At 44.2% G+C, this 26001-nt stretch overlaps 1 protein-coding gene across 1 annotated transcript; it reads right to left on the bottom strand.

The window, feature by feature from the left end:
• Positions 1-424: 424 nt before the first annotated feature.
• POLR1B (RNA polymerase I subunit B) lies at positions 425-25849 on the bottom strand. Its single transcript, XM_067704391.1, has 15 exons — positions 25126-25849; positions 21381-21548; positions 20985-21131; positions 18616-18748; positions 15954-16090; positions 14834-15057; positions 14082-14253; positions 10984-11155; positions 9931-10212; positions 8678-8811; positions 7052-7222; positions 6098-6254; positions 3591-3787; positions 2922-3175; positions 425-2086 (listed from the first exon to the last, which is right to left on the bottom strand). Exons 1-15 carry the CDS (start codon positions 25354-25356, stop codon positions 1204-1206), a joined length of 3462 nt encoding a protein of 1153 aa, XP_067560492.1. The 5' UTR covers positions 25357-25849; the 3' UTR covers positions 425-1203.
• Between the last annotated feature and the right edge of the window lie 152 nt (positions 25850-26001).

The raw sequence follows: 26001 nt of genomic DNA, 5'->3' as shown, positions 1-26001 counted from the left end.
TATATTTTGCATCATTCTCTTTTGCGTATAAATCCTTTCAGTAGTTACATTCATTTAGATTCATAAACTCTTCATTCAGGGAGATATAAAAGTATAATTCAATTATGTATATGGAAATGTCTTATGTTAATATATTATTGTTCTGCCAACATTCCATTCATAGAGATACACAGCATATAATTGTGTGTATAGTTTTTCCCATTCTACAACAGTTTATTCTAAAAAATGTCATTCGTTCTTATGTTCGGGTATTTCCTTTGAGTAGACAGTTTTGTTTTATACAAACTGTCCATTCATAGATATACTTCATATCATTCCGTGTTGAGTATAGCTCTTTTTAGATACATTTTTGTTCTAGTCACATATAGAATTCAGTCTTGAGTTGTATTTTTCTATGTGTTTTAGCAGCCATTCACTCATAAACTTGTTACACACACCATTCAGTTTTATCGCTCTTTCCTTCAATAAATACATTATTTTTTGTTACACCAAGACCCAGTTTCTAGAGACACATATCGATCTTTTGAACAACTGTTTTTATGGGGCGATATATTCATCTGTGTTCTATCCATAGTCCATAGGGTAGAGATCAAGTTCAGTGTTCTTACCGTAAAAACACCAAGAAACAAAACAAAACCAACCACCCCCAGGAGCACAAGGAACCCTTTGGAGGTGACACTTATTACCATGATTGTGATCATTCACAAGTGTGTGCATATGTTCAAACGCACCAAATTATATACATTAAATATGTGCAGTTTTTGGTACAACCATTACACCTCAAAAAAGCTGCTAAAAATTTTTCTACCTTTGTTTTTACTTTAAGAAAATACAAAATTACATATATATGGCTTACACTGTTTATTTCTATTGGGCTGCTCTGCTCTACATGGACAAATAAATGTTTGACTGTCACTGCCTGCTGAAAGCAGGATACGAAGAACCTGGGGGTGGAAAGACTTTCCCCTGAATATCCTTCTATTTATCAGTGTATCACTTTTAAAGAGCAACAAATACACTGAACGTCATCTTCAGCAGTTATTATACCAGAGCAACTCAGAAACTCTGCATTCTTAGTTGCCAGGTCTTGGTTGAGCACTCTTAACCTTGAAAAACTCGAGTAACTATTAACAGCTTCAATGAACCAAAGTTACATTTTGTTTTAATCTGATAGCAATCTTGACCCAAAAGGCCAGCGTCAAGTTAAACGATATCCAGTTTCACTTTGATGTTCATAGCTGCCAGTTCAGCTACAAAATACCGAAAGACGTAAGGCACGGAAACAGTGTCGATGGTGTCACTGCGGTTACACAGAGTACAGTTGTACTTCCTGTTGCGCATGGTGGACCACGATGGGGGTGGCTTCTCCAACAGCGGGGAGAGCAAACTACCACACTTCACACACACGTGGGCTACAGACCGATCCGAGCAGTTGAAGAGCCGGTCGTGAAGGAGAAAAGATGTACCATGAGCTAAAAGGGCGTCCCGCTCCATCTCCCCGAAACGGATCCCACCCTGGACGTTTCTTCCCCCGATAGGCTGGTTAGTGACTTTGTCTCTGGCTCCTGTTGTCCTAACTTGGAATTTGTCTGAGACCATGTGGCGTAAGCGTTGGTAATAAACCACACCTATGAAGATGTCTGCATCCAGCTCTAGCCCACTGATGCCACTATACAACCTCTCAGTGCCATAGTAGTTGTAGCCAGCAGCCTTCAACATCTCACCGAAGTACTCCAGGGCCGAGTTCTCCTCGGAGAAGATGAAGGGCGTGGCGTCATGGCAGAGGCCATGTGAAGCTGCAGACTTCCCTGCCATACTCTCAATCAGCATACCGATGGTCATGCGGGATGGAAAACCGTGAGGGTTGAACAGAATGTCTGGAACCATCCCGCTCTCAGTGAATGGCATGTCCTCAACTGGCCACAGTCTGCTCAAGATGCCCTTCTGCCCATGACGACTGGCAAATTTATCCCCGATAGTTGGGTTCCGAGGGACTCTCATCGTGATGCAAACACACTTGAATTTGCCATTTCCAGTGTCATTACTGCACACTTTGATGTTATCCACAATACAATTTTCTTTACTCCTAGGAAAAAATAAACCGGACAAAATGTCAAAATGTATAGAGATACTAAGTTTTACTGATATAGTTAGCGCTTCATAAAGGATATTTGCAGAACTTATTCTCACCTCTATTCTCCAATACAGATAGGGCTGGTATCCCTAAAAGTATATTTATGAATAGGGCTACTGATTATGTTCACTAGAGAACTGTGTTCATCTGAAAGAATACTAGCAAGAAAGGCAGCTGAAGACCTACTACTGAAACCAATTTTACAGCTGTAAAATAAGCTTAAAAATTTTATTTTTATTAAGAGGTATAATGAACTCAACATTTTAGCTGGGAAACATTACTAACAACATGTCCAAGAGAGATGCTCAAGTTTGAATAATATAGTTTTAAAATAAATCACAGATTAGCTGATCAATTGTAGTAGACTGACAAGAAAAGTAGAAAAACAAAGGCAGTACAACAGACCACAGAACTTTGTCTCATTTAAGAAATGTCCATTCAGTTAATAACTAAGCTACCGCTTATATTTTCTCCAAAAATTCTCCTGTTGAAAAATAACTTGCATTGACTTCCAGCAATTTCACTCAGAAACAGCCTTTAAGAAACAGCACTGGTGGGCTTCCCTGGTGGCGCAGTGGTTGAGAGTCCACCTGCTGACGCAGGGTTCATGCCCCGGTCCAGGAAGATCCCACATGCCGCAGAGCGGCTGGGCCCGTGAGCCATGGCTGCTGAGCCTGCGTGTCCGGAGCCTGTGCTCCGCAACGGGAGAGGCCACAGCAGTGAGAGGCCCGTGTACCGAAAAAACAAAAAACAAACAAAAAACACAGCACTGGTTATGCGAACTTACTTATAGTACATCACAAAGCTTTCCCCGGTGTTGAGGTTTACGTAGCTGTAATATGGATCTCCATACTGCAGTTGTGCTCCAATAAATGGCAATCCGTCATCATCCAACTTCTGCAGAATCCGTGGGTCACCAGGTTTGACTCCAAAGACCAGACTATCATCTCCTTGTTTGATTTTTTCAGACAGATCTATACACTCGGACTTGTAGACACTTCCATGGGCAAAGCCTCGTTCCCAAGAAGCCTTATTCACAATCTGTGAAGTCAAAGAATCATTAAGAGACTGAGACCAAATGAGAGTTTTCAAAATAAACCCAGTTAGAATTACAACTGGTTTAGGCATTTGATTTTAGAACTATCCACATTTCCTAAATCACCTATGCTATTAAAATCCAGACACAATAAAGGTAGATATTTCCAAGACTACATTCATTCGACATCTACTCGTACTATGCACTCAAATAGGCAGGCTCTATGCATATGAATATTCAGTGATATCCCTCAAGGCTTGCCACTTTTAACTTAGACCAGGAATTAACTATTTAACAGCATAGCCATGCACCAAATACTAGGCACTTGGGCACACAAGAAATCCTCCTTCAGTGACCTGATGGTAAACAAAGAAGTTAAAAACGAAAAAGGATGCAACTACGTCTCCTGGTAGAACTTACCATGGCATCTTCCATATCATAGCCAGTGTAAGAAATAACAGCAACAATGGCATTTGTCCCAATTGGATAGTTATCCATGTCATAATAATCATACATGTATGGTCGCACTAAAGGGCTTTGTGGAGTCTGAAGACGATACAGTTTATTATCTGACCGGTCTTGAAAAGTGAGGAGTGGAAAGCCCATAGTCTGCTTACCTACGAAGGGAAAAAAAATTAGTATTTCGTTTTTTCCTCCTTGATTATAAAGGTGACATATAAAATTGGAAACTAAATATTCATCATAGGGGAATGAATAAAGAAATTAATCATGCTGGTTATGTTTACTACAGACTAATACTTGGGGTGAAAATGAAGTAGACAAGTGTGTATCAACAGGAGCCATGAAAACAATGCTGAATGAGAAAAAGTACAGAATGACGTTTAATATGATGCATTCATGTACATTTGCCACACATCCCAATTCTAGACCTAGTTTATGGATACACATGTAATAAAAGCATAAAAAGGGGATGTAAAGGATATATACAAACTACAGGATATTACTACTACTGGGGGGAGAGATGGAGTGACAGTAACTACTATCTAAGTAGATTACTTTCGCGCGCGCACACACACACACACACACACATACACACACACACACAAAGATGTTGGTATTTGTAAATTGTGCATAGTGAGGTAGGTACAGGGGGCAGGTAAGACGCTTCTTTGTACTACTACCTTACAGTACAGAGAATCAATTCAAGACAAAATGATTTTAGGGCTTCCCTGGTGGCGCAGTGGTTGAGAGTCCGCCTGCTGATGCAGGGGACACGGGTTCGTGCCCCGGTCCGGGAGGATGCCACATGCCGCGGAGCGGCTGGGCCCATGAGCCATGGCCGCTGAGCCTGCGCGTCCGGAGCCTGCGCTCCGCAGCGGGAGGGGCCCCGGCAGTGAGAGGCCCGCATACCGCAAAAAACCCCCCAAAAAACCCCAAAATGATTTTAAAAGCTAAAATAAATAAATACATACACAGGGGAATTTTTTTAAAAAGGGAGACTTCTAGTTTCCAGTATATAGAGAGATATTCCTACAATATCACCCCCAACATGTAAGTATAAAATCCGGAAAAGAAAATCAACTACATACATATACACACTACCTGAAAGCACTGAAATGTAATAAAAAATAGAAATTAGAGAGGGATTAACATTTGGACAAAAGCAACTTCAGAGTGAATTTCCCGTTTTTTCAGTTTTTAACGTCTTGTTTCTTGTTTAATTTTTTACCGGATGGCTCAGTCAGTGTAGCGGCTAAAGCTCAGAAACCCACAGTCTTATTGGCTTGAAGAGTCAAGGAACAGAGTTCAGAGCACGACAGCAGTTGGAAGCGTAAGGGGGAAATTTCAGAAAGGAGAGAACCATAAAGGGAGAGCCTCACATTCTGCATATAAACTGAGTCCAAATCTTTGGTGGACTCCGTCCAGCACTATGTGCGGTGGGACAGACGTGGGCAGCCTACCTAAGGCTAAAGAGTGCACTTCAACAGCTGTTCAGCTGACTTCCAGCATCTAAAAACCAGCCCTCTTCCAAGGAACAGAATAGAATCTAGTCTTTACAACATATTTTCTGTCCACAATCCAATCCAATGTTATTAGACATACAAAGAAACAGGAAAACGTGCCCAAGACTCAAGAAATATGCAATCAATGGAGACTGATCCTGAGATGACCCAAATGTTGGAATTGGCAGACAATGATTTAAAAATACCTGTTATAACTATGCTCATGTAATGGAAAATTATGTTCACGATGAATGAAGATCAGACTATCAGATAAAACAGAAACTATAAAAATGAAACAAATGGAAGCTCTAAGCTAAAAAATTAACTTTCTGAAATTAAAATGCACTAGATGACAGTGAATATGATAGATCAATAAAAATGATCCAATCTGAAGGAAAAAAGACTGAAAAAAGAGAACAAAAATCCAGTGGCTTATGGGACAACACTAAAAGGCGTAACATATATGATGCATAACTGAAGTCTCAGGAGATGAGAGAATGAGGCAGAAGCAATTATTTTTAGAAATAATGACAGAAAACCATACAGATTTAATTTTTTAAAACAGATTTAAGGCACTTCCCTGCTGGCGCAGTGGTTAAGAATCTGCCTGCCAACGCAGGGGACACAGGTTCGAGCCCTGGTCCAGGAAGATCCCACATGCCGTGGAGCAACTAAGCCCGTGTGCCACAACTACTGAGCCTGCGCTCTAGAGCCCGCGAGCCACAACTACTGAAGCCCGAGCGCCTAGAGCCTGTGCTCCACAACAAGAGAAACCACCATAATGAGAAGCCCACACACCGCAACAAAGAGTAGCCCCGGCTCGCCACAACTAGAGAAAGCCAGCGTGCAGCAACGAAGACCCAACGCAGCCAAAAATAAAAAGTAAATAAAATAAATAAATTTTAAAAAGAAACTACAAGCCCTTTTCTTCTGTGACTACCACCACCTTCCCCTCCACCTTACCCATCTGGCACTGGTACATGTTTCTTGGACTTTGGTTGTGATCAGAGAAAGGGATGAAGTTGGCGATCACACTTAGCAGGCTGTGAGGGAAGAGCTCCTGGTGGGTGGTAACGCCAGCCAAAACCTCATCCTCAAAGACAGCAACGTTCATGAAGATCTGGAAAAGAGGAAGGACGAGGAAGTTCAACATACAAAATAACTGTGACTGCTAACACGTATTAGCTCTCTCTCTCAGAGTTTAGTTCTCACAGACTTGAAAGAAAAACTTCGCACCCAGTATCATGAACACTGAAGGGATCCACAGTTAGAAATACCACATGCCTTACACACCTCATTCTAAATCTACCCTGGTCCAATCGTGAAGGGAGACAGGAAGGAGGAACATTTTTTTTAAAGTAGCACAAAGCCCAGAGTTTGCAACTGCAGAAATGCAGGCAAAGATTGAGAGCGGTTCTAACGGAACGTTTCAGTCTCACCACCCGAGGCAGAGCTGGCTGCCAAGGAACGTGGGGAGTTGAGCGGGATGGGAAAGGCAAGTCATGTGACTGCCAACCCTCTCTCAAGTTTGATGAGCATGAAAACTGCTTCATGCTGGTCACAGAAGAGGCAGAAAATAAGCTTTGACTTTCTTTCAAATGCCCCAATTGTAATTATAACAGTTACACCTTTTTTTTTTTTTTTTTTGCGATACACGGGCCTCTCACTGCTGTGGTCTCTTCCGCTGCGGAGCACAGGTTCCGGACGCGCAGGCTCAGCGGCCATGGCTCATGGGCCCAGCCGCTCCGCGGCATGTGGGAGCTTCCCGGACCGGGGCACGAACCCGCGTCCCCTGCATCGGCAGGCGGACTCTCAACCACTGCGCCACCAGGGAAGCCCCAGTAACACTTTTAAAAAAGAAATAGTTACTAAGTCTCTGAAAGTTGCATACTATACAATCACACATAGTCTATGTACCTGTTCCATAGTTCCAATTAGTTCTTCTTTGCCCAATTCCAAGTTCTGCACAGGCCGCACCAGTCTACAAGGAGTGGTAAAAAGGTACAATCCTGGGTACAGACTTGGTTTTCCTGTCATGGGGACCAGGACCACCTCCATCCAGGGAGGAATTCTTTTTTCTCTCAAAACCTGTTCTCAAAAAAAAAAAAAGAGTTCAATTAAGAATAAATGAAGTATTTTACATCTATCTCCCCTGCCACCCAGGAGGTGGAGAAGCAGATCAAATGTGAAAAGCAACATCTTTAGAATTAAATCAGTTTTGCAGGTAACAAACCTACTGCCCTGCCAGTCTCAACCCCACACAGATGGCCGTTCGCCTCATATCCAGAGTTGGCAAAGGCCCTACTTTCTTGGGGGCTCAGTCCCAGTATCAGGCAAACTGCGTACAACTGAGACTGGGGAAAAGGTAAACCAAGAATGTGTGTGTAGACATACTAAATGAAATTCTATCCTCTGATGTCTACAACATAGATTACTGGGGACTTTCATGGCGGTCCAGTGGCTAAGACTCTGAGCTCCCACTGCAGAGGGCTCAGGTTCGATCCCTGGTCAGGGAACTAGATCCCACATGCCACAAGTAAGAGGTCACATGCCGCAACTAAAAGATCCTGTATGCCGCAACGAAGATCCCGTGTGCCTCGACTAAGAACTGGCACAGCCAAATAAATAAATACTAAAACAATAAATAATATACAGATGACTGGTGTTATTTTAAAATGTATTCAGTGAAAAGGCGGCACGTGGGATCTTCCCGAACCGGGGCACGAACCTGTGTCCCGTGCATTGGCAGGCGGACTCTCAACCACTGCACCACCAGGGAAGCCCTCTACTTAAAAAAAAATGTATTTCAAGGGACTTCCCTGGTGGTCCAGTGGTTAAGACCCTGCGCTCCCAATGCAGGGAGCACGGATTCAATCCCTGGTTGGGGAACTAAGATCCACGAGCTGCATGGAACGGCCTTTAAAAAAAAAAAAGGTATCTCAGGACCCAGAAGGCAACAGGTTACGACTTGTATCTTGTATAGTTTCAATATTACTTGAAATATAAAGTCCCTATTTCAAGGTCCCCTATATGCCACTAGTATTTACCAAGAAAAAAAAAGTTAAAAGTGTGTTAGATTAATCGACTAGGGCCTCAATGAAACCACAAAAAAAAAGTACAGGTCAAATACCTGTCACTGACCCTAACTGATGACGTCAGTACAAGGCAAGACGCTGCCACCAGAGGGAATGTATGGGCACTTTTTTTTTTTGCTCTACGCGGGCCTCTCACTGCTGTGGCCTCTCCCGTTGCGGAGCACTGACTCCGGATGCGCAGGCTCAGCGGCCATGGCTCACGGGCCCAGCCGCTCCGCGGCACGCGGGATCCTCCCGGACCGGGGCACGAACCCGTGGCCCCTGCATCGGCAGGCGGGCTCTCAACCACTGCGCCACCAGGGAAGCCCTGTATGGGCACTTTTGTAATTAGCTTCTGACCTCCAGACCCCTTGACACTCGAGAATGCCCTGGGGCTACCTCAACAACTAGAAAATGACTGAAAACCTAAGACGGAAGGACAGGACAATTCACAGAGACTCGAGATCACCTTAAAATGTCGGAGAGAATCGGCAATGCCAGGAGCAAGCTCCTTATCCGCCCAGCCAACCATGACACCGTCCAGCAGGACAGGGTAGCACTCGCTGTACGGCCGATGTGGCGCTCCGTCAACTGGAGTGACGCCTGGTGAAGCGAGGAAACGGAATGATCACATCAGGATGCTTTCCCCAACATTTAACTTTCCCTCCACGTCCAACAAGTGCTTCATCATTTTAGCTATCTAGTCATCTTGTCTCTACACCGGAATGTTTTTGTATTGCCTGAGTAAATATCTAAATCATTTCAGCAAGGACCCCCCAAATCTACTGTCTCTAATTGCCGGTGAGGAGAGGAGCAGGGGGACAGGGGTTTAAGGGAGGCTTTTCCCTGTGCACCTTTTGTATTTTGATTTCTGAGCCATGTAAACATGTTAACTTCTTCCCAATAATCTAATTACCTTTGATCCTCATTGTTCACATATCACAAATTTGCCTACTAGCTAAACTTTATTTGTAACCCCAATATCAATACTAGTGGCGCTTTTTTGATCATTTGAGGACATGCAGTGAAAATTTTGAATCGCCGGATACACGTGTTCCCAGCTGAGCTCAAACCAGGTGACGCACTGTCTGTTTCAGCTCATACTGTAAACAAGCATCCTTTCCGCACTCTGTTCAGTGCCATGTTTTTTGCATCTTTGTGCTTTTGTTGGTGATTCTGCCGTTTATAATGGCCTTCAAGCACAGTGTGAAAGTGCTGGTTCCTAAGCACGAGGCCGTGCTGAGCCTTATGGAAAAATGTGTTAGATAAGCTTATCGTTACAGTGCTGTTGGCCGAGAGCTCAATATTAATGAATCAACAATATACATTAAATAAGGCGTCTTTAAACAGAAACACACATAAAGCAAGACTATGTACCAGCTGATGAAAACGCTGTGACAAGAGGCTCACAGGACCCTAATCTTTTGTTTCCCCAGGAACAACGGCTCACTATCTGCTAATTCAGTGCCAGTGGTGACTTTACAGAAGTACTGCAAATACCAAGAATCGACTCTAATTAAATAAAGAACACTCTTCCATGAGCCATCAACACCTTCTGAAGATAGCAAGTGCTTTACAAAATGTCACAGGTTATCCACAGTGTTTCACCCATCGCCCTTACAAGAATTCTCTGCTCAGCCCCCAAAGAAGCACAACTTAATAGCTTTGCACCTGTTAAAACCCACACAAGCAAACAAGACAAGACTGCTGTACGCCACCTACCCAAGTTGCAGAGCAAAGGTGGAATAGATGCTGTATACACAAACTGTGTGACGACCTCACATATGGTGGTTAAGTGGTTCATCAGACCACAGGGCTCCCCGTCGGGGGTGTGCACGGGGCAAAGGAAACCCCAGGACTCCGGCAGCAGCCTGCGTACTGTGGTGGTCCGCATCTTGGCAAAATCTGCCCCTCTGTGCACACAGCGGAAATGGGAGAGATAGCGTATGAAGTTCAGCTTGTCAGCCACAACACAAAGTCCGGAATCTTGCAGGAAGCCAAGACCTTAATAAAACAAATGTCATTGAAAATGGGCTAAACTTAAGGGAAAAAAAAAAAGCCTATCTTTTACTGGAGGCTCTGATAAGATAAAACCTCAGAGTACACTAGAGATCACAGAGTGGGTCATTACTAAGTTTACTCAGTTATCACAAAGTTTACTCAGCTCTGGTGAGGGGAAGAGCTTAAAAACATAGTAAAAGTCCCCAGATTTCACAAACTGTATTAGCCTCGACTGTTTCTCCATCTCCTCTACACTATCTCCTTTGTGGGAAAACATTAAATGAGTAATAAAATAGCAAGTAATTAAATGGGATTCACCCAAGAGGGCTGGATAACACACAAGCATTTGTTAGCCCTTAAGGAATCTGCACCAGTATCATCTGTTTAAAAAAAAAAAAAAAAAGATTTCTGGGCCCTCAATAACCACTTTTTAAAGTTTTCCAGTCATTCTAATACAACTGGTTTAGGGATGCGCACGTCTAACAACCCTCCCAGACAACCCATCTAGTTAACCTTTCCTCAGAGATCTAAGCTTTCTTTAGTTTTCTAGAAAGAGGCGCAGGAAATGCATTTGATCATTAAAATTAGATTTCAACTATACAGACAGACTGTCTACAGCCCAATATACACCTGTCAAAATTTACAACATGAAATCTGTCTTTAACGAGTAAGAAGTTCACTTTTGAAAAGAATCTCTCTCAGCAATATATAAATCTACATTAAGCAAATAATTTGAAAATCGTAACTAAATAAAGCCTCTCTATTTAATTTCACCTGTTTTAGAACGTAGATTCCCAGTAGCAAGAAGATATTCAAATGGTTTTGTAAGGTCTGTTCCCAGAGTAAAAATCTTCATCAAATTTTCAGTGTTTAAGGACACATTGGTCTTCTGGGCCTTCTTGTCTATAGCTATTTTAATAGATGCTAACCAAGCTTCCAATTTTTCCTGAAATAAGAAAAACTTTACATTGTTAGGTATTTTAATGAGCACAAGCTGGATATTTACTCTTACATAACCTGCACATCCGTAACAAAAGCCCACTAATTCGTACGTTTGACACGGAAAACTTCTCAACTATAAACCTGAAAAAACAGCTTTTCAAAGTACTATTGCAGCTCAGGCATTTCTTAAGACAGAAGATACAGGCTTCTGCAGTGCTGAGTTTCGCCTCGGCACTGTGGGCAGCTGGCTGGATAGTTCTTTGTGACGAGGGGCTGTTCTGTGAGCTGTGGGATGTTACCGCAGCATCCCTGGCCCTTACCCACAAAAATGCCTCCAGACACTCTCAAAGGTCCCTTGGGGTGGAACAAAATCGCTCCCAGTCGAGATTACCCACACTAATGGAAAAGAACCAAAACTGGTTTGCTTGGGCCTTAGAAAAGTTTTTAATTCAAATGCTCTTATCAAACAATCGCAAGATCTTCAAGCCCAGAAACAGGCAACAACAACAAAGCCCTGAGACAAAGCAGCAGCCCGAAGTCCCCAAATGACACCCAACACACAGGACCCCTGACTGACAAGCCAGTAGGAAAGACCGACACGTTCTTCTCATATAAAAGTTGAAACATAATGGAAAAGGAAGAGAAAACAAAAGAGAAAAGAGGAAAGAAGTCAGAGATGAGGAACAGAGACGTGGGTAAAATGCTCTGGAACCGGAGACGGGGAGGCGGAAAGAGTGAGCTAAACTTTCCTCCTGGGTCAGAGGCCTGCCCGTGGTCTCTTCGAGGTTAGCTAGCATTTACTGGGCACGTGCAACAAGCGGGCGCTCTGCATGGTTACTTCAGCCGCACAACAAACTTTTCCTCAGGAAGCACGGCATTACAGGACCTCTGAAAACCCGTGGGCCAAATGCACTTCAGTATTAAGAATTTTTTAGGCTTCCGAAAGGTGACAGGCACACAGACCTTTTATTACCTAACACCCATGATGGAGACTGAGGCACGGGCTCATAATCGAACACATTTCTACCCTGTAACACAAACTGTCATGCTAAGTAGAGCAAATGAAAGTTACAAACAGCCTCCTGTTGGTTCGGATCAGGTTTTGCTGCCAACTCTCATTGTTTTTTTTGGTTCTCATACTTTCTGGATCTGGAATTGCAGGCGAGCGATTGTGGACCTGTCTGTGCGGTCTGCACACTCAGTACAAGCAGAAGCAAGCGGGAGACCTCCAGGAAGCCTTCCCATGAGGCTCACCAGCCTCTCTGGTAAAAGGGCTAATGTGGAGATGGGCGGACAAGAGCGACGCAGCGCTGAGAAGTACAGCATCTCCCCACCTGCTCTCACACTTCAGAGCGGAATCGCTTCAGCGTCCCTCACTCCCCAACCCTGTTAAGCAGCCTCGGACCCAATCACAGGGACCTCAGTCTCTGTGGCAACACTCACTGAGATGGTTATACAAGCCTGTCATTCGTATCAGGTCACTGTCGTGAACCTTCTGAAGATTGCTTTCATGTCCCGAATTCAGAGGTTTAAAAGCTTGAGTATAACGGAGGCAAAGGCAAGGAAATCAGACACTTTTAAGCAATGAATTCTCTGAAAAAGTCCCAAGTTTCCTTTCCTCTGTTGCTGAAACAGGTCACCTTGGTAATGTCGTGCAAGTGAAGATACTTCTAACATGGCCAGCTCGCAACGAACCCACATGCTTCAGTTTAAGGAGGGAAATGTAAATTAGTCTTTAAAGGTGACTGAAACTTCTGCCTGATTTGAATTTTTATCAGGGAAATGCTAGACTACCAAAATTTCTCAATCTAATTTTATAGACAGAGCAGACAGAAACAAAAGTTATTACCTTCAAGTAAGAATTTAATTATTGACCAGATTACGAATTGGAGATTTTTACTTCAGTCCTCTCCATCTTCCCTGCCGTTGTTCTGTTATCTCTTAGATTAAATCTTTTTTAGGGATGATATTCAAAATATAAAATGCTACCAAGTCAACGTGCTTATAAAATTATTTTTGTGTCATGCCAACATTCTCTCCCAACACACACAGAGTTCTCATTATTTACAGTAATCGTGTCCTATCCTGTCTCTGTGAACACTGCATTGGCGAGCACAGAAGCACTGCTCCTAGGGGAGATGCAGGGTTAGACTTCAGGGAGTCTCTGGTCATTGACAACGTTTTCGTCAACTGATCAATACATGACCTCGTTTTTTGTGTTTGTTGAGAGACACCTTAGTTTATTCTGTTGATTCGTTACCACTGAGCTCAGAGCAAACAGCACCGTAACTCATGCCTGAACAAAGGCTGTCAAGTGTTTTCTCCATAAGGAACGTCGCAGCCTTCTTACACTTAGGAACACTAGACGGTACTTCAGCACTGGGCCTGGGGGTCACTTTAAACAGCAAAACCACCAACAGAAAGCACAAAACTGTGAAAAACATGGCAGTAGAGACCCTTGTTTACAGCTCATCAGACCTCAGCTGGGGCCATGAACATCAGGAAACTCCAGTTCTTTAGCGCCTGTGCATACCTGCAAATGATCACGGGAGTGCTGACACTGCTGGCGTTCCAAATAAATTTTAGCGAGTAGGTGAATTCACAAGTACAGACTCTGTGAATAATGGGGACTGACTGGATGTGTGTATATAGGTCATCTACACTTTATCATTAATGTTATGACCAAGATTTGATATTGTCTTTATTTAGCTTCTATAAAAACATTAAAGACATTTCTGAACCTGGCCAAGCTAAGATCTGTAAGTCCGTTACTGCTAAACAAACAAAAAGTAGGAAAAAAAAAAAAAAAAAAGACTACATAAAATGCCCAAACGAGAAATTTTAAACATGCAGGAAACAATACTGCTGGAAATGGCCACGTCATCCCACAAGAGGTACGACTGCTTTGGGGTGAAGCAGCCTGCATTTACCTTCAGAAACATGAGGAAGAGCTGCCCGGGGGTCAGGACCTCTTGATTCACTAAACTGTCAGGATTCTCCTCCATGCACTCGCCTTTGGCTAAAGCAAAGAGCTTCCGGGTCATGAGACAAAGCACATAAAACTTTTCAGTGTTGGATTTCAAGTGGATACAGATGCACTGGCTGCCAAAAGAGAAAGAAAAAGCTTAGAACGATTCAGCCGCCGATACTACTCGATGTCCTACTGAATTCAGCTTCTCGGCTGCACTGGCCATTCAGATGCTCAGCGTGTGGCTCGTGGATACAGATGGGACAGCGCTGGTCTAGAGCAGGGCTCCTTTAATAACTACACAGTGGTTACAGAAGACCAAGTCCTAGCCTTGGGGAAATAAAGGGACGTGATGCCTGCAACTTTCAAGGATGCAGAAAGAAAAACGCTGATGATATGCAGAGAAAGCAACAAAGCAAAGTGGTAAAAATATTAAGAACTAGTGAACGAGAGTGTCCAATGTACTATTTTTGCAGCAATTCTGGAAGTCTGAAGTTATTTCAAAAGTTTTAAAGTACAACACAAGGTATGAAGCTACCAGAAAAAAAAAAAAGGCGAGGATGACTGCAGAAACAAAGCTGGGCCCTACTTTGCTCTAAGCCAGAACCCTACCCCCAGGGCCATTCTGATTCCCAGATGACTCACCAGCCCCAGCTACATCAATACAAGGAAGCATGGACACCTTCCACCCCCAACAAACAAAAGCACACATACCTGAAGAGAAACTCTGCAGCGTGTTCATTTGGGTACCAGTCAGGAAGACTGAGTTTTACTCTGAAGCGTTCCCCCAGATAGCTGAGGACCTGTTTTTGTGTGGAACATCCCTCTTCCATTACAATCCTTAACATCTGAGAAACAGAGTTCCTAAAGAAAGAGTCATCTTCCTTTCCTTTGATGAGCTCCTGAAAAATCTGGTAATCGGAAAAGCTGACAAGTGCCTAGAAAAGAAAAAAAGGTTCTTTTTAAAAATTGCTAATAACTAAACCATCTTAATCATTTAGTAACCATTCTGTTCTTTTTTTTTAATACCCGAGAAAAATTAGCACTCCGCTATCGCTGAATCTAAGTGAGCTCTTCAAAATCAGGGCGATGCTTGTATGATAGACACCAAGATGGTCCCATGATCCTCACCTCCCGGTATCCACAACCTTGGTCTCCTCCACACTGAGCCAGGGCTGGCCAGTGTGACTGATGGAACATGGTGGAAAAGCTGAAGCATGACTCTCAAGGCAGGGTCTCAAGGGCCCTCCAGCTCCCGCCTTGTTCTCCTGGCTAACTCTCTGGGGAAGACAGCTGCCTCAAAGCAGCCTGTGCAAAGGCCCACGTGGAGAGGAACTGAGACCTCCTGCCAACAGCCCACAGTGACTTGCCAGCCATGAGGGAACCGCCTCGGAAGGGGATCCTCCAGCCCCGGGCAAGCCTTCCAAACAACTGTAGCCCCCGCTGACATCTCACGGCAACCTCCGGAGACCCCGGCCAGAGCTGCCCAAATCTGGAGCAACTTCCAAACTCCTGACCGCAGAAACTGGGAGAAATGTTTAGCGATGCTTTAGCCACTGCCTTTTAAGTTAACTTTTTTTGTTGGTGGCCGCGCCACGTGGCTTGCAGGATCTTAGTTCCCCAACCAATGATCGAACCCAGGCCCTCGGCAATGAAAGCGAGGAGTCCTAACCACTGGACCACCGGGAAATTCCCTGAGGTAACTTATTATGGAGCAGTAGGAGATGCCAGCACAGCATGAACTCTGATGAGGACAACCTATATCCATCCTGCGCAGGACACCATTTCCAGTGACTCACTCCCTAACGAGAGAAGTATATTCAGTAAGTCACACCTTAAGTGCAAATCCCAAAGGAAAAAAAAACAGTTCTTTCCGGTAAATAAAGTTCAACATAACCGTGCCATTTTCCAAGTAGTGAAGGTTCATATTGACAGCGGAATGTTCTTCCCTCACACAGTGCATTGAAACTCCTATTTAAACAAACAGAGCAAATGGTCAGAAACTCAGCAACACTACCACTTAGCATGCATGGCTACAATTAGAGACTGATTTTTAGCTCAATTATAAGAATAAATTGTTTAACTACAGGGCTCGTGAATGCAAAATGCTATCTTGTGAAGCCAGCCACTGTCACGGAGAGTGATCAAACAGAGGCCAGGTCACTGTCAGCCAGAGACCGAGGGGAGTGCCACATACCCTGAACCAGAAGAGTTCCGAGGCCTGTACCTACACCTGGCCAAGTCAGCATCCTTCAGCACCGTAAGCAGTAACATAAATACATGTGTTCATTCAGTTTGAAAAAAAACTGAACACAGTAGAAAGGTTTCCCACTATGAAATTATAACACAGAAATGCTTAACAGAAAAACAAAAAATTATACATATATGGGAGAAAAATATCAAAGACTCTGTTTGGATGCACCTACTTTTTAATATCGGGTGGACCAAAACGTGCCTTCGGTTTTTAAGTAAAAATAAAAGACATATTTTTCATTTTCACCAAGAACTTTACTGAACAACGTATTCACCCTTTTGCTCCACTACCTTCTGCCATTTTTCAGGCAACTTCATAATTCCATCTTCCCAAAACTTATCTTTTTAAGCAAAGAACTGTTCCAGGTGCCTTTTGCAGTCTTCCAGGGAATTGAAATTTTTTTCATTAAGAGAATTTTGGGGCTTCCCTGGTGGCGCAGTGGTTAAGAACCACCTGCCAATGCAGGGAACACGGGTTTGAGCCCTGGTCCGGGAAGATCCCACATGCCACGGAGCAACTAAGCCCCTGCGCCACAACTACTGAGCCTACGCTCTGGAGCCCGCGAGCCACAACTACCGAGCCCACGTGCTACAACTACTGAAGGCTGCGTGCCTAGAGCCCATGCTCCGCAACAAGAGAAGCCACTGCAATGAGAAGCCCGTGCGCTGCAACAAAGAGTAGCCCCTGCTCACCGCAACTAGAGAAAGCCCGCGCACAGCAACAAAGTCCCAACGCAGCCAAAAATAAATTTATAAAAAAAAAAAAGAGAGAGAATTTTGTAAAGACCAAAGTAAATGGCAATCCGAAGGAGCAATGTGTGGTGAATACGGAGGGTGAATCAGAACTTCCCAGCCAAGCTATAACAGTTTTGAGTGGTCATCAAAGAAACATGCGGTCTTGCATTATCCTGATGGAAGACTATGTGTTTTCTGTTGACTAATTCCAGACGCTTTTTGTCGAGTGCCGCTTTCAGGTGGTCTAACTGGGAGCAGTACTTGTTGGAATCAATCGTTTGGTTTTCCGGAAGGAGCTCGTAATAGAGGACTCCCTTCCAATCCCACCATATACACAACATCACCTTTATTGGATGAAGACCGGCCTTTCGTGTGGTTGGTGGTGGTTGATTTCACTTGCCCCATGATCTCTTCTGTTCCACATTACTGTACAGTATCCACTTTTCATCGCCCATCACAATTTGTTTTAAAAACGGAATGTTTTCATTACATTTCAGTAGCGAATCGCATGCAGAAATAAGGTCAAGAAAGTTTTTTTCGCTTAACTTACGTGGAACCCAAACATCAAACCGATTCACATAACCAAGCTGATGCAAATGATTTTCAACACTTGATTTGGATATTTTGAGTATGTCAGCTATCTCCCGCGTGGCATAATGTTGATTTTTAAAAATTTATTTATTTTATTTATTAATTTTTGGCTGCCTTGGGTCTTCGTTGCTGTGCGCAGGCTTTCTCTAGTTGCGGCAAGTGGGGGCTACTCTTCGTTGTGGTGTGCAGGCTTCCTATTATGGTGGCTTCTCTTGTTGCAGAGCATGGACTCTAGATGCGCGGGCTTCAGTAGTTGTGGCACGTGGGCTCCGTAGTTGTGGCTCACGGGGTCCAGAGCACAGGCTCAGTAGTTGTGGCACACGGGCTTAGTTGCTCCGTGGCATGTGGGATCTTCCCGGACCAGGGCTCAAACCCGTGTCCCCTGCATTGGCAGGTGGATTCTTAACCACTGCGCCACCAGGGAAGTCCTATAACGTTAATTTTTCTCAATTAATGTCTCGATTTGATCGCTATCAACTTCAACTGGTCTACCCAACTGTGGAGCATCGTCCAGAGAAATCTCCAGCACGAAACTTTGCAAACCACTTCTGACACATTCAATCAGTCATGGCACCTTCTCCACACACTGCACAAATATTTTTTTGCGTTTCAGTTGCGTTTTTACCTTTCTTGAAATAATAAAACATAATATGCTGAAAAATGTTGATTTTTTTCTTTCATCTTGAATATTAAAATGGCTACACAAAAATTCACTAATTTTGATGTCTTTTTTTAAATGCACGCTGATATGACAGCTGTCAAATACAATCTAACAGAATTGTTTCGAATGAAGTTAAAGACAACTAACTGCTATTAGAGCCATCTTACGGAAAAAAACGAACGAACCTTTTGGCCGACCCAATAAAATAGCTTAAATTTTTCTAAAAGAACATTCCAAAAAAATCACTACAACTTACCATACTGAGTATAGCCAGGCCCTCTGCTTTTCCATTTTGGTCTTACCATTGCGATGGGGAAATTTCTGCGAGGCATAATCAACATTCGGATGACTTTTTCGATGCCATTGATTATAAAATAGCCTCCCATTTCCTGCCAAAGAGACGAATTAAAATCTGTTAAACAAAGATATATAACCACCCGTAAACATGAAACTGACCAACTGCAATCACCACCCTCATTCGTAAACAGATGTGCAGAAGAGGTGCACTCGGGCAAGAGGAACTGTGGATCCCTTGGAAACTGCAGACTTTATTAAGTCTTCTTAAGCACATTAAAACGGCTGTAGAGGGCTTCCCTGGTGGCGCAGTGGCTGAGAGTCCGCCTGCCAATGCAGGGGACATGGGTTTGAGCCCTTGTCCAGGAAGATCCCACATGCCGCGGAGTGGCTGGACCCGTGAGCCATGGCCGCTGAGCCTGCGCGTCCGGAGCCTGTGCTCCGCAACAGGAGAGGCCACAGCAGTGAGAGGCCCGCGTACCGCAAAACAAACAAAAACAAGTTACTCCAAAGAGAAGTCTAAAGATGAAAACAGTAATCGTTTAGCTTCCAGACAAGTATGGCTTCTTGAATAAGTTAAAAAGCTTTTGACTGTATGAAAGCTCTGGAAACCAGAAATTTGGATTAGCTAAATAGGAAAATATTTTTAATATTTAATTTTTAATAAGTTAATAGAACGTTTCTGTAATAAATAAGGAGCTACTATGAAGCAGGCATATCACGCTGAGTGCTCTATGTCAGCATAACATTTAATCCCATAATAATGAGAGAGAGCTATATGCCCATTTTCAGAAGAGAAAACTGAGGCTCAGGGAGATTAAATTTCCCAAAGGTGCGGGACTGGTAAGCGGAACAGCTGGATGTCAAACCCAGATCTGCCACCAAAACCCTCTTCCCACCACACAACACAGCCCCCCTGTTGTAAGCAGAGTCTGCTGGTCTTTTTTTTTTTTTACATCTTTATTGGAGTATAATTGCTTTACAATGGTGTGTTAGTTTCTGCTTTATAACAAAGTGAATCAGTTATACATATACATATGTTCCCACATCTCTTCCCTCTTGCGTCTCCCTCCCTCCCACCCTCCCTACCCCACCTCTCCAGGCGGTCACAAAGCACCGAGCTGATCTCCCTGTGCTATGCAGCTGCTTCCCACTAGCTATCTACCTTATGTTTGGTAGTGTATATATGTCCATGCCTCTCTCTCGCTTTGTCACAGCTTACCCTTCCTGCTCCCCATATCCTCAAGTCCATTCTCTAGTAGGTCTGTGTCTTTCTTCCTGTCTTACCCCTAGGTTCTTCATGACATTTTTTTTTCTTAAATTCCATATATATGTGTTAGCATACGGTATTTGTCTTTCTCTTTCTGACTTACTTCACTCTGTATAACAGACTCTAGGTCTATCCACCTCATTACAAATAGCTCAATTTCGTTTCTTTTTATGGCTGAGCAATATTCCATTGTATATATGTGTCACATCTTCTTTAGCCATTCATCCAATGATGGACACTTAGGTTGTTTCCATCTCCGGGCTATTGTAAATAGAGCTGCAATGAACATTTTGGTACATGACTCTTTTTTTTTTTTTTTTGCGGTACGCGGGCCTCTCACTGTTGTGGCCTCTCCCATTGCGGAGCACAGGCTCCGGACGCATAGGCTCAGTGGCCACGGCTCACGGGCCCAGCCGCTCCGCGGCATGTGGGATCTTCCCGGACCGGGGCACGAACCCGTGTCCCCTGCATCGGCAGGCGGACTCTCAACCACTGCGCCACCAGGGAAGCCCTACATGACTCTTTTTGAATTATGGTTTTCTCAGGGTATATGCCCAGTAGTGGCATTGCTGGGTCATATGGTAGTTCTACTTGTAGTGTTTGCATGTCTTGATTACTTCAACTTAATACTGCAAAGCCACCTAACAGGGCTTGAATGGAAGGTACATGAAGCATTTAATACGTCCACAGAATCTGACTGTGGGTAAAGCAGACATTTGAGACAGATATGTGGGTTAAGACAGCTTTAAAAAAAACCAAATACATATCTAAATATGTATCAGTTGGTAGGAAAAACCTACCAATTCTTTCCCCATAATAATCATATTCTCTAACTGGAGTGGTTTTTTTCCATACATTGTCTCATGTGAGACTCATTATGAGGCCTATGCAGTGTGCAGACAAAACCTCAATGCCCCACGTTACCCATCCAGAGACTGAAGCAGAGAAAGAAATCCGGACCCCCCTCCCCCACTCCCGACAAGCTTCCCGTCCTCTCTCTCCCAGCTCCGGCGCTTTCTACTGTCACCGGGCCCTTGACTGCATGGGACCCCTGTAGGTACCTCTGCTTCCTCGTGGTGCTGGATGAGGGCTTTTGGAGGAAGGTTGTATAAGTTGCAAAGCTTGGATTTCACCATGATGGGAACATAGCCAAGAAACTGTTTAATGATGCCTTTTGAGATTCCATTCACTGCCCAGCTGATATCGGCCTAAATGAAAATGAGAGAGAAAAAAATTATTTCGTACAAAAGGAAATATCCAGATCTACAAGAATGAGTATTTGAAGAGATTAAGGCAGAAGACCATACACTAAATGATTTTATGCTTTAGATTGAAAAGACGGCATCTCTTGGATGACAGCACTAAGAAAGTAGAATTCTGGTATAAACTGTGTTAGGCACCAGGCTTATTCTCAAAACTGTACAGTGTGCAAGTCATACACTGTCTCTTGTACTCACCGTCAGCTTTCCCCGGTAGGTGCTCCTTCGGCCCCGGCATTCTGCTGGATAAACATTGAGCTCTTTACAGATGCTCCCTTTTGGAACTGTGGGTGGACTGATGACAGCATCCACAATAGTAAGAGAGATCCGCTCATCTTTGAAAGCAAATTCAAAGGGAGGGATGGCCTGAAACACAATTCACACTGTTAGCTGCTTGCATTTCCAAGGTATTTTTTTCTCTAAGACTCTTTCAAATCCCATGTGTTCTATAAGCATTGATGGCTATAATGCTAATGTGACACATCTGAAAAACAGCTAAAGCTACATCCAGTCTACTCACATCCTAAGTACCTAAAACTGTAATGCATTAACAAGATTTTTTTTGACTGTCTACTACATGTCCGATTCTGTAGCAGGTTCTAGGGATACAGCTGTGTACAGAACAAAGCTGTTCTCTGAACCAAGTGCTTGACTTCTCTATTCTTATATATAATAAACACACACACACACACACACACACACACATCTATTCTTTTTCAGTTTCTTTTCCATTATAGTTTATTACAAGATATCGAGTATAGTTAGTTCCCTGTGCTATACAGTATGTCCTTGATGTTTACCTATTTTATATATAGTAGTGTGTATATGTTAATCTCAAACTCCTAATTTCTCCCCCACCCCTCCCATTTGTACCTTGTACCCTCTGCATGCAAGACAAATGGGACTCCTGCCAACAGAGCAAGGATACAGACACACCCTACTGATTTAGCAACAGACACTCTAATAATGCCATTCTTTAGGCTGATCTTTGTACATTTCATTCCACGGTGGCCTCACACTGAAGCCAGAGCCATGCAAGGGGTTGGTGGTGGTCATGGTGGTTCTTCCCCTTCCACAGCAGTTGCTTCTTTGTACCACTCCCCGGGGGGAGCGCTGCTGAACTGAGGAAGGGGCATCACTGAGTTCTCGTACGTATTAACTCTAAACAACCTCCTGGCCTTAGTGCTGAAATAGCAAGAATGCCAAAAATGGAGCTAAGAATACAAGGGAGGTTCTTCCACCTCACGTGAGTTCAACTGACCTTTTCTAAACTTTAAAATTTTATCTAAAGCTGGTATTTTAGAATTCAGTATTTTATTCTAAAATAAAAATTTAACATATTTCCTATTTCAGGATAGAGCAATAGTTTACAAAAGGAGATTAGAAGATTCACTTTCTCCAGCCATTTGCTGCACTATCTATATCTCAACGCAGCCAATTCTCATTATTCAAGATAGTTACGGCCCATAAAGTCACCACAAGTGCTGAATCAGTGAATTCTGAACCTCTGTTCTCAGGGGAAATACAAAGTTAGGTTCCTGCCAGTCTCTGATCACAGCATTTCATTAACTGATCAATACATAACCTTGCTTTATGTGGGTTTCTTTCTTTCTTTTTTTTTTTTTAAAAAAACATTTATTTATTTTGGCTGCACCGGCTCTTAGCTGCGACACCCGGGATCTTTGCTGCAGCGTGTTTAGTTGCAGCACGCGGGATCTTTAGTTGCAGCATGCATGTGGGATCTAGTTCCCTGACCAGGGATTGAACCTGGGCCCCCTGCATTGGGAGCACAGAGTCTTACCCGCTGGACCACCAGGGAAGTCCCTTTATGTGTGTTTCTACTTAGGAACATCTTATTTAATACATACCGTGGTTCACTAACACTGATCTCACAGCCATCAGCACTAGCTCATGACTGAACAAAGGTTATCTAACATACATTTTCTCTGAAGGCACATCACAGCCTTCTCACACTTAGCAACATTACACAGCACTTCAGCACTACGCATGATGCCTGTTTTAAACAGCAAAATCACCAACAAAAAGAACACAATAAGAACGTGAAAAACGGAAGAAACTTTGAAAAGAACACTTTGAATCTGCTGGAAAAAAATGAGCATATCTCTCTTACTATCTCATTATTTTTAGTATAAGAACTTGAAACAAGAAAGCAAGAGTGTCGCCTATCGTACCTGAGTTGGGATGGCTGTACAATGGGCAACTCAAATTTTTTGTCCCTGCAGATGTTGGCGAGTACTGGTTTGGGGGTTACAAATAAACTTTAGCAAGTAGGCAATTCACAAACGTGACAGACATATCAACTTGCACTCACAGATGGAGGAAATCTACTCCAAAGAAACTGGGCAAAACAAGATCTGATGAAGGCTATTTTCCCCTTGGTTTTGTAAACATTAGTCATTTACCTTACTGTGCTTCATGGAACAACATTTTCAAAAACTAAATTGCAGCGTCGTTATCTGGGTCAGATTTTCTTCATGTATTTCAACCAAAACAACATATCAAAAGAGACTGACTATACAAGCAGAGTTGAGAATCCAGCTGTCTTCTAATAAGCCAAACATTAAAAAGATACACAAAAGTATCATTCATCTACTAATCTCATTTTTGCTTTAGAAAATATTTTTTTATAAAAAGTTAATATAAAATTGGTCTCTTTTTCAATGAATTAGTATTTTTAAGATTTCTCAATTTCAGTTTCTAATAGAGTAAACAAAAGCTCTTTGGGAATCGCTCAAGAATTTTATGAGTGGAAAGGGGTCCTGGGACCAAAAAGTTTGAGAACTGCTGGTCCACATATTACCCATAAAAATCTCTTATGTACATGTGCTCCATCATTTTAGGTCAAACCTTCCTTGATCATCTCAACACTGCTCTTTTTCATTGTTTTCATAAACCCCAGGGCCAATTAACTTTTAAGTAGACGTATAATTTTTCTCATAGACACGATACAATGAGTCCAGGCATGATAGAAATTATTTCCCATCAGACAAAAATATCTTGTCTTCCGCAAACAGGTCAAGGAATAATTAAACTTCAAAGAAGCCTCAACGGCTCCGAATTATTTGTGAAATAGAGTTCAAGCATCAGAGACTGGTACAGCTCTCCACATTCTCTCCACCCCTCCCACCATGCAAGCCCTACCCAACAAAAGCACAGGGTAGAGTCCCCTTGAGCTCTGCTCCTTCACTTCCCCTGGAGGGAACGCACTTTCCTCTTCAATTCGTGTACACCTGGACTAGCTGGACCTCCTCTGTGCTCCCCGAGTACCATGCGGCCGCCCCTTGTCAGAGCAGTGCTCAAGTGTACCGGCACCGACTGCCTTCACAGTTCCCCCTCCTCACCCAAAACATGATGCCAAGCAAGAACTGTCTCTTACAGGCCTGCCTCTCCCTCACCCTTAGAGCCCAGTGCCTGGAGACAAGGGGATGCTTACTAATGAGACCCTCCCCCCACCATCTTCACCTGAACTCTGGCACCATGACCCTCTAGACCAATCACTTTAATGTGGAGCAAATGCTGTGTAATGTAATGATGGTACCAATCACTTCCTGTGGACCAAATGGTTCCTACGGAACCTCTTTTTTATGCCTCACCGATACCTTCCTCAACACAGACCCGCGCTGAGCCTACCTAGCACGGTCAAGGAGTTACAACTATTTGAAATTATACTGCGACCTCCCAGTCCTCTCTCTGGGACCCCCGCCCGCGGCATGTGCCCCATTCCCCCCGCCTCCTGGATCTCCCCCTCCCAGGCCCCGAGCCTCAATCACCTCTCCCCCGGCCCTCCTCCAACGCCTCACAAGCCCCCCACCCCTATCCTCGCCGGGCCCCCTCTCCTCCGCCCGCCTGGAGCAGGGGCTAGGGCCGCAGGCGAACCCAGAGCTGAGGGGAGCCTGGGTTCGCCTGAGGACGCCGCGCTCACCTGCACCGCGTGGCTGAGCCCCTCGCGCACAGCGTAGTTGAAGGACTCGACATGCGCCCGCGTCAGCTCCTGCAACGCTGGCTGTTGCTGCTCGCGCGGGATCCCGTAAGAGGGGTCGGTCAAGTGCTTTAGGCTGGGCCCGCTGGGTAGGTGCCGCCACCGGCCGTCGGGATCCATGAGTCCGCCTGCACACCGGATGCCGACAACAGCTTCACACGCGCCGGAAAGCATGGCCGGCGCCGGACGCCTTCGGCTTGCTGGGAAATGTAGTTCCTCTTTTTCCTCCGGCCCTGGGTCCTCCGATTTTACGGGGTCGACTTGAAACCAATACCGTGGAGCGAATGGGCCAGTTTAAACCTGTGCAGAGTGGGGGACTCGCCCGGCCTCCTTTCTTCCACCGCCCCTTCCCATATCCCCCTTCCGCGAGACGCCAAAGGTGGGAATCCGCTCCACGGGCAATTCCACGTGTGACCTCTTTGGCTCTCATTCGTGCTATCAGGGCCGGCCGAGAGCGGTGTTCAAAGATTTCCCTCTCTTCCCTTGACCGCTTTGCGATCCAGATGCAGACCCTTGGGGTGACACCCAGCCGGAGTCTTGGCTTCAAGGAAAAAGCAGTCGGGCACCAAACTGACTGCTCTCTACCCAACTCTGAAGTCGAAGGCTCATCACTGGGACGGTCAAGCGGTGGTCCGCCCTCTCTACCCACTCCCCGCGTCGTCTGGACTGAAGTCTTGAGCCAGGCGGGGCCGGCGGGGTGGGAAGGCGGGTGTCCGAGGGGCCTTGCAGCCTTAAGATCCTTTGAGGATCTGTAAGTCCTATGAAGCACTTATCTCCCCAGAATACGGACGTTATCAGGGACTGCCTGCAGCTGTCTTT

The sequence above is a fragment of the Pseudorca crassidens genome, chromosome 14 (genome assembly GCF_039906515.1).
Source record: "Pseudorca crassidens isolate mPseCra1 chromosome 14, mPseCra1.hap1, whole genome shotgun sequence".
NCBI lineage: Eukaryota > Metazoa > Chordata > Mammalia > Artiodactyla > Delphinidae > Pseudorca > Pseudorca crassidens.
The sequence above is the reverse complement of the archived record's forward strand: the minus strand, read 5'-3'. Positions and strand labels throughout refer to the sequence as shown.